At 35.5% G+C, this 9,767-nt stretch overlaps 2 protein-coding genes across 2 annotated transcripts; one reads left to right on the top strand and one right to left on the bottom strand.

Moving 5' to 3' along the window:
- The first annotated feature begins 413 nt into the window (after window positions 1–413).
- Window positions 414–1,203, top strand: LOC123886625. Its single transcript, XM_045935929.1, has one exon. The coding sequence runs from the start codon at window positions 421–423 to the stop codon at window positions 1,201–1,203; it is 783 nt and encodes a 260-aa protein (XP_045791885.1). The 5' UTR covers window positions 414–420.
- Window positions 1,204–6,692: 5,489 nt separating this feature from the next.
- On the bottom strand, window positions 6,693–7,470 carry LOC123885195 (flowering-promoting factor 1-like protein 1). Its single transcript, XM_045934460.1, has one exon. The coding sequence runs from the start codon at window positions 7,348–7,350 to the stop codon at window positions 7,006–7,008; it is 345 nt and encodes a 114-aa protein (XP_045790416.1). The 5' UTR covers window positions 7,351–7,470; the 3' UTR covers window positions 6,693–7,005.
- Between the last annotated feature and the right edge of the window lie 2,297 nt (window positions 7,471–9,767).

The raw sequence follows: 9,767 nt of genomic DNA, 5'->3' as shown, positions 1-9,767 counted from the left end.
CCGGGGTCCAAGGGACATGAATAGTCGTACCCTTTCCCAACAGACATGACTGTTTGAATAGTCGTACCCTTTCCAACAGACATGACCGTTTGAATAGTCGTACCCTTTCCCAACAGACATGACCGTTTTTTCCGAAAAGGTGTGCCTGTTCGTTTTCTGTTATTGGTCTCCTATATAAGGAGTCATTTGGCCTCGGTTTTAAGAACGAGAAAAATACTTCCTCTCTACATTCTGATCTGTTCTCTATTGTCAGAAACAGATTGCTCTTCGAGAATTATCCCCGCAAAGATTTCGTGAACCCAGACAAGAATAGGGTCGAAATACTTTGTTCGAAAAGTGAACGAACACGATTCTTCGAAGATATCCAGGATTATCATACCGTATTTCTAACAAACGAACAAAGTAGTTTTTCTGATAATCATGGCTGGAGGAGGAAACACCGTCAAGGAGATGACTAAAAGTTTCGGAAAATTGGACAAGTTTCAAGGACAAGACTTCAGGCGTTGGCAGAAGAAGATGCATTTCATGTTGACAACGTTGAAGGTGGTGCACGTCCTGTCTACACCGATTCCAGAAATTGGGGAGGATGACACGGTTGAAAATCTGAGACACCGATCAAAGTGGGAGAACGACGATTACATATGCAGAGGGCACATTCTTAACGGTATGTCTGATCCCTTATTTGATATTTACCAAAACGTGGAATCTGCAAAGGAATTGTGGGATTGTCTCGAAGCCAAGTACATGGCAGAGGACTCATCCAGTAAAAAGTTCCTGGTGACCGATTTCAACAATTACAAAATGGTTGAATCGAGGTCTGTCATGGAACAATTCAATGAACTCCTCCGAATCCTTGGACAGTTCACACAACATGGATTGAAGATGGATGAAACAATATCTGTCTCAAGCATCATAGATAAGTTGCCTCCTTCATGGAAGGATTTCAAACACAATCTGAAACATGGAAAAGACGAACTGTCTTTAATCCAACTTGGAAGTCACTTGCGCATAGAGGAATCTCTACGAGCGCATGAGGATAACAAAGGAAAAGGCAAAGAAATTGCTGGACCCTCGGTTAATATGATCGAAGAGGGTGGTAAGAACGATAACAACAAAAACAAAGGAAAGAAGCGTGCTTTCAATAACAAAAAGGGCAATTTCGGTGTTAACAAGAAACCGAAACTAGAATGCTGGAAGTGCTGAAAAACAGGTCACTTCAAGAAGGATTGCCGCTTCGGCAAAAAGCACGACAACGCGAACGCAAGTGGTTCAGGAAAGGGGTCTAAGGACAAATCCGAAAACCAAGGATGATGCTATCGCGTGGTGGATTGATTCTGGCGCCACAACACATGTTTGCAAGGATCGTTTCTGGTTCAAGACTTTTATTCCAGTGGAAGATGGTTCTGTTCTATACATGGGAGATGATCACTTCGCTCCCGTTGAAGGCAAAGGAAACGTGGTGCTAGAATTCAGTTCTGGAAAGACTATTACTTTGTTTAATGTATTGTATGTTCCTAAGTTACGTAAGAATTTAATTTCTGGTCCTGTATTGAATAAGCTTGGATACAAGCAAGTGTGTGAATCCGATAAATATATTTTATCGAAGTTTGGTGTGTTTGTAGGATTTGGATATTATAATAATGGAATGTTTATGATGAATTTGAATGGAGTTCCTAAAGATTCTGGTTCGATATTTATGTCTTCTTCGAATGTTATCAATTTTTCGTTATGACATGCTCGTTTAGGACATGTAAATTATAAAAGAATGCATGAAATGTCTAAAGACGATTTAATTCCTGTTTTTAATGAAAATAATGAAAAGTGTAAAACTTGCATGTTAACAAAGATCACTAGGCAACCTTTTAAAAATATAACAAGAAAATCTGTTATACTTGAATTGATACATAGTGATTTATGTGATTTGCATGCTACTCCATCACTAGGGCATAAAAAGTATTTTATCACTTTCATAGATGATGCATCTAGATTCTGCTATGTTTATTTATTGCATGCTAAGGACGAAGCTTTAGATAAATTCAGAATTTATAAAACTGAAGTTGAACTGCAACAGAATGTGATGATTAAAACATTACGTACGGATAGAGGTGGTGAATATTATGATCCTGTATTTTTCCAATCCGTAGGAATCATTCATGAGACTACGGCACCTTATACACCTCAACAAAATGGTGTGGCTGAAAGGAAAAATAGAGCTCTTAAAGAAATGGTGAATACCATGTTATCTTACTCTGGTTTAAGTGAAGGGTTTTGGGGAGAAGCCATGTTAACGGCTTGCTATTTGTTAAATAGGGTTCCTAATAAAAGGAATAAGACTACCCCATATGAACTTTGGTATAAGAAACGACCCAACTTAAACTTTCTACGTGTTTGGGGTTGCAGGGCCGTGGTTAGACTCCCGGATCCTAAAAGGAAAACTTTGGGTGAAAAGGGTGTAGCTTGCATCTTTGTTGGATATGCTGAGCATTCCAATGCTTATAGGTTTTATGTTATAGAACCTAATGACTCGATCTCTATTAACACAATTATAGAATCGAGAGATGCGATATTTGATGAGAATTGTTTCTCTTCTACACCTAGACCAAAGGACCTTATACCAAAGTTGGATGAATCTCTAAAGGATGATCATTCAAATGAAGTAGCAAGTGAGACATTCGAACCTCGTAAAAGCAAAAGAGCTAGAAAAGCTAAATCTTATGGTTCTGATTTTCAACTATATTTAGTTGAGGGATCAAAGGACCAGATTGATACACAATACTATTATTGTTATAGTATAGAAGAGGATCCAAGAACGTATGATGAAGTTGTGAAATCTCGAGATTCTGTGTTTTGGAAAGAAGCAATTGATGAAGAGATTGGTTCTATCATGGAAAATAATACTTGGGTATTATCTGATTTACCACCTGGTTGCAAACCATTGGGTTGCAAATGGATCTTCAAAAGGAAGATGAAAGTCGATGGTACAATTGACAAGTTTAAGGCTAGATTGGTTATCCAAGGCTTTAGACAAAAAGAAGGGATTGATTACTTCGATACCTATGCTCCAGTTGCTCGTATCACTACTATTAGATTGTTGATTGCCTTGGCGGCTATTCATAATCTAGTAATTCATCAAATGGATGTCAAAACAGCATTTCTGAATGGTGATTTGGAAGAAGAAGTGTATATGAAGCAACCTGAAGGATTTGTAATGCCTGGTAATGAGCATAAAGTGTGTAAGCTAGTTAAGTCGTTGTATGGGCTGAAACAAGCTCCGAAGCAGCGGCATCAAAAGTTTGATGAGGTTGTTTTGTCTAATGGTTTCATTCTAAACCAAGCTGACAAATGTGTATATAGCAAATTTGATACATCCGGTAAAGGAGTTTTCATTTGTCTATATGTTGATGACATGTTGATTTTTGGCACCGACCAAAATCAAGTTGATAAAACAAAGAATTTCTTGTCATCAAAGTTCTCCATGAAAGATATGGGAGAAGCGGACGTTATTCTTGGTATTAAGATTAAATGGGAGAATAAGGGGATTATAATTACACAATCTCATTACATTGAGAAAATACTCAAGAAGTTCAATTATGAAAATTGTTCTCCAGTAAGTACTCCCATGGATTCGGGAGAAAAGCTTATGCCAAATACAGGTAAACCTGTGGATCAACTCGAATGCTCAAGAGCTATAGGCTCCTTGATGTATGCTATGATTAGCACTAGACCAGATATTGCTTATGCGGTTGGAAAGTTGAGCAGATTTACTAGTAATCCTAGTAGACATCATTGGCATGCGATAACTAGGGTATTTAAGTACTTGAAGGGTACTATGAATTATGGATTGTCATATATGGGATTTCCTTTGGTATTAGAGGGTTATTCGGATGCTAGTTGGATAAATAATGTTGAAGATTCATCCTCTACAAGTGGATGGGTGTTCTTGCTTGGGGGAGGTGCCATCTCATGGGCTTCCAAGAAGCAAACATGTATAACTAGTTCCACAATGGAATCTGAGTTTGTAGCATTAGCTGCTGCTGGTAAAGAAGCAGAATGGCTAAGGAACTTGGTATATGAGATTCCAATATGGCCTAAACCGATATCACCAATTTCTATCCGTTGTGATAGTAGTGCCACACTGGCTAAAGCATATAGTCAAATATACAATGGAAAGTCTAGACATTTGGGAAAGTCTATAGACATAGTATGATTAGGGAATTAATCATGAATGGGGTGATATCTATTGAGTTTGTTCGGTCGCAACAAAACTTAGCTGACCACTTGACGAAGGGGTTAGCTAGAGACTTAGTGAAGAAGTCGGTAATTGGGATGGGATTAAAGTCTATTTAAATCTATTAGCTATGGTATACCCAATTCCCTTCTAATACAACGTTAGAAGCAGAATTCAATGTGGAAAGATCATAATTAAAGATTGGAGCAATTGTGTTTATCTTCCCAAGGTATGTGCTCAGACCTGCAAGTGATGGTTAGGTTAAAGTATATCTTTTTAATGGTTCTTTTGAAAAATTGCAAATGCAGGTGCAAGATTAAAAAGGATCACCTATGTAAGCATGAAGTTTTGCCGCTTCAAGAAGCTTGGACTTGGCTTCCTATATGCTTATTAATGGATAAGGACACATGGCTTGTAAAGTGTCAAGTATGAATAGTAGAGTATTGTAAGAAACATATGTGTACTATATCTTCAGATATTCAAATGGATTGACGGGTTCAATCATTGTGACACCCCGATTTTCGAGTATTTGGAATGTGTATTTGTACTAAGATGAAAATTCAATCGCAAGACATTTTCGTTTATGCATTTGTTTGATCGTTATATCTGTAAGTAAATCAAGGATTATACTAAAATGGGGGGAGTTTGTTGGTAATTTTAGTATCAACAATGTATTTTGGTAGTAATGTGATTTACTATAGGCCAATGCAATTATGCGTTAAGTTTGAAACGAGTCAGGGTAGTGCGGAGTGCACGCTCGTCAAGCCAAACATGTAATTGAATACGAATAATTGAAACGGGGTTCCAAGGGGTGTAGCCCCTGGCGGGGTGCGGGGCAGCGCACTGCCGGGGTCCAAGAGACATGAATAGTCGTACCCTTTCCCAACAGACATGACTGTTTGAATAGTCGTACCCTTTCCAACAGACATGACCGTTTGAATAGTCGTACCCTTTCCCAACAGACATGACCGTTTTTTCCGAAAAGGTGTGCCTGTTCGTTTTCTGTTATTGGTCTCCTATATAAGGAGTCATTTGGCCTCGGTTTTAAGAACTAGAAAAATACTTCCTCTCTACATTCTGATCTGTTCTCTATTGTCAGAAACATATTGCTCTTCGAGAATTATCCCCGCAAAGATTTCGTGAACCCAGACAAGAATAGGGTCGAAATACTTTGTTCGGAAAGTGAACGAACACGATTCTGCAAAGATATCCAGGATTATCATACCGTATTTCTAACAGTTACTAGTAAAACTGTATAACCAATTGCATCATTGACAGAAAGAAGATATTTTGAAGTTGATTAAGGAATCCCCTATATGAGAAAGCGTCTCTCTTGTCGAATAGATCAATGCATAGTTTTTAAATTCTGTATATACACATTTATACAAGTGTTTATTATTTATGAACATTGAAAAACTGGGGTTTTTTCTAATTAACCCTCGAGGGTAGGTGCCTTATGCTGACATGACACCAATTAAATTCAGTCATATGTGTGCAAGTCAAACATAAATAATTTTTTTCAAAACTAATTTTGACTACTTTAATTTTCAAATAATTATATTTTAGATTACTACTTTACATTAATTATATTTTAAGTTACACATATTCTTATCATTTATTAAAAAATACTTTTCACAAATTCTATTCATCTTTCTCATGGATTCATCTTTTCTTTTTCCGTAAGATCAAATTTTTTCGCCGGCGCTTCGCTTGTCGCCGCCGCTTCACTTGTCGTCGTCGCTGCTTCACTTGTGATCCTTGAAGATCAGCCTCTTCACAATTGTCTTTCAGAATTTTGTTTCGGTTACGTTTGTTCTAGAATCGGTTCATCTAGGTAACATTGATTTTATTTTTTATTCTCTTGTATGTTTTAATCACTATTTGTCAATTTAACAATTCAAATAACAATTACAAATCCCTCAAGTAATTAAATCGACAGAGAGTGATTAAAACATACAAGAGAATAAAAATTAAAATCAATGTTAATTACCTAGATGAACCGATTCTGGAACAAACGTAGCCGAAACAAAATTCTGAAAGTCAATTGTGAAGAGGCCGATGATGGAGAAGTGATTCCGGAGCCTAAGGAAGCGGCGATCTTGAAGGATCATAAGTGAAGCAGCGACGGCGAAAATTTTTGATCTTACGGAGAAAGAAAAGATGATCTGTAAGAAAAGATGAATAAGATTTGTGAAAAGTGTTTTTTAGTAAATGATATGAATGTGTGTAACCTAAAATATAATTAATGAAAAGTAGTAACCTAAAATATAATTATTTGAAAATTAAAGTAGTCAAAATTACGTTTTGGTAAAAAATTATTTATGTTTGACTTGGACACGTATATGGCTGAATTTGATTGGTGTCATGTCAGCATAGAGCATATACCCTCAATTTATGTGAGGATAGAGAAGTAGCAGTAGAAGCACAAAAATGTGAACATTTAATTAGCACACACGAGTTAAATTGGTAAAACTTCAACTTTAAAACAACTACAAATTAAGATTTACAGCACTCTCATACAAATGAGAGCTACTCAAACACAAACACACCGTAGTATCTCTATATTACATATATATAGTATAGTATTCAAAACACAAATTAAACCTATGCTCAAAATATACATAGAATATAATAATAATGTGACAAATTAACAATATTCATGTTAAGTCACACTAATCAAAAATCAAACCAAGAAACACACAACTTAGAAGCAAAACCAAGAATCCAAACAAATTACATGGTCATGCATAGAGACTAATTGTTGTTAATTTGTTGGCCTACATCATCATGTCCCTAACTTCAAAGGAGTGCTTGTTCTTCACAACTATGTCATACATGTGCATGGATTTGAACCTATTGAAATCCATAGGAAGGGAAATAAGATCAATGGTGGAGTGTTTGTGGAACTGAAGGAGGTCAGGGTCATCATAGTAACGCTCCCATCCCATGGAATAAAGTTTTCGCTCTAAAACCGCATAAGATGTGATGATCTCGTTGCTTGCGGTGTGAACAAGCACCTTGCGCCGTCCACCTGACCCATGGCGACCGCCTTCCATGGCCTCTGAGCCGTCCACTAGCCTCATCACGCCGTTAGCGTTGTTGAAAAGCCAAACCCCTGACATTCTTAGATTAGTGCAAGAGGAGCAAGAAAGAAAGAAAGAAATAAACAAGTATAAAGTGTGTTGTGTTTTTTTAAGGTTTTGTGAAATGATAGTTGGGGATGAGTGAATGGGGTATTTATAAATGAAATGATGGGGTGAAAATGCTATCAATTTTTTAAATTTTTTTATTTATAAATAGTCAAAATTGTTCCAATTGATGGATATAAGAATAACTAAAGTGGGCCTTGGGGAGTGTTATGAGCATGTACATTTGAAGAAAGGATGTTAAATTTCATGTGCATTGGTCTTAATCGGAATGGGGAGGGAGATGGGGTGGGGGAGGGGTTCTTGATTCTTGTGGATTCCATTCCAAAGTATTGTTACCCCCACTTTAGAGAATCTTTGTTTGATTTTGAGGAGAATAACTTATTCTAGGAGCAGGATTTCCTACCGTAAATATCCACACGGTTTTCGCACAGTTATTAATCATGACTATATGATTAGAAATTATTGATTGAGATTATGTTATACTGATTTTGTTAAGATACAATATGAGCTGACCGATTTGTAATATGATTTCGTATTGTGTGTAACAATGTGAATTTATTACAGCATTGTGATTTTAAGTTTTAAGCACTTAAAACTGTAATAATTAACACATGCAAAATAGTCTCATGAATAGTAAATTAAGGTAATTGATTGGACAATGAATAACAAGGTTAGGCAACCTTTTGATTAACTCTAGCTATTGCTTAAGAAAAATATAAGTGTGCGAAAGAATGTAGAGAAATATAATTTGGGTGTAGTTAAGGAGTAAATTTGTTTGAGTGGAAATGAGGATGTTCAAATAATAGTGAATTAATATAAATGTTAAAAGATTTAGATCTTTATATATGTGGTCAAGATTTTAATATCTGGTTTTTATATATGATAAAAATTTGATTGAAATGAAATAATTTATTCTTTGTGTACTACACCCTACAAGTTCTTCGTTGGATATATATCCTATAATTTGTAGGAAGGATATCAATTATTGGGAAATGCGTATGTAGTGTGAGAGAAAGGATTTTCTCCATTTTTTACATGTTTCTTAATCGGAAAACCTTCACTTTGGAATTTACCCTTTCTTTCTATTTCTTCTCTTACACATACCAAATCAAGGGATACAAATTCAATAAACCCGCTTGGGTTGATGCATTGGTATTGACTTGGGACCTGGGAGTGTGCTCCTCCTGAGGTCTGAGGTTCGATTCTCTCTGGCGTCAATTTGGGTGGGCTAATTTAGCTTCTTAAAAAAAAAAGGCTACAAATTCAATGCTCTCAATTCAAGTGAATTGAGAGAATAAAAATATATTTATGTGGCAACATTTAACACTTATAAATTATAACAACCATCTCTTTTATCTATGACATTCCCCTTCCTATTTTTATAAATTATATATAAGCGGCTTTTATAAATTATATCGGAAAATTTATGAAAATATATAAGCTGAAAATTTATAATAAGCTATTTTCATAAATTCCCTTAGATACTCCCACAAAATTTATGTTAATATATAAATTTAAATAATTCAATACAAACGAATCTTAAATATATAATATGATATCTATTTCAACAAACGGTTAGCCTACTTAAAAGTAGGATTTTTTTTTAAGCAAAAAGTAGGAGTGTTTGTTGTACCGTTTTTGGGTCGATTTTAAGACAATAACTAATCCAATCTACCTTAAATTTTACTTCAATCAAAGTAAATAAATAATCCGATCAAACCATTTTTTTTCACAAAATAATATCCAAACACATCCAATATTATTACTATAATATTATAGTTCTCAAATTTATAATAATCATATGTCATCTTATATTAACACCCACCATATTAAATGTCTAATTTAATTAGTATCCCTACATTTCTTGAAGATTTAGGAAAAGTCAATTACACAACAACTTGGGAGGGAATAAGAATTAGAGGTAGGTTCCAACGCCCTATCCCATGCACCCAATGAAAACAAAGTTAAATATTGAGACATATAAAAATTGTAGGGGCTTTAGGATACACATATTCTCATTAACCCAACACCATGGTCGTGACTCTTCTTCAATTTCCCATCTCCTCCTCGTGCCACATTGGTCCCGTGACTGTGATGTTGAACAAATACTCACATAATTTTCCCTATAATGATCATGATTATAAGGTGGTTGTTATTTTGGCAAAAGTGAAATACTTAAAATAAATTGGGTGGTTGTTATTTTGGCAAACTATTGTGTGAACTATTTGAAAATTTAAAAATTATGTTTTCTTTTTGGAAGGGACCTTTTATTTCGAATGTCTGGTCAACTTATATCTTGGAAGTGATTTCTAGGTAAAAACTCGGGCTTCCCCTATTCCTTTTACGAGCGGGGTATCTACCCTACTTTATGCTTGAATCGGTTGAGTTTG

This window comes from Trifolium pratense, linkage group LG5, assembly GCF_020283565.1.
Source record: "Trifolium pratense cultivar HEN17-A07 linkage group LG5, ARS_RC_1.1, whole genome shotgun sequence".
NCBI lineage: Eukaryota > Viridiplantae > Streptophyta > Magnoliopsida > Fabales > Fabaceae > Trifolium > Trifolium pratense.
The sequence above is the reverse complement of the archived record's forward strand: the minus strand, read 5'-3'. Positions and strand labels throughout refer to the sequence as shown.

What these genes read in the sequence shown, in the direction of transcription:
- LOC123886625 (XM_045935929.1), top strand. Translation starts at nt 421, where the DNA reads ATGGCTGGAGGAGGAAACACCGTCAAGGAGATGACTAAAAGTTTCGGA.
- LOC123885195 (XM_045934460.1), bottom strand. Translation starts at nt 7,350, where the DNA reads ATGTCAGGGGTTTGGCTTTTCAACAACGCTAACGGCGTGATGAGGCTA.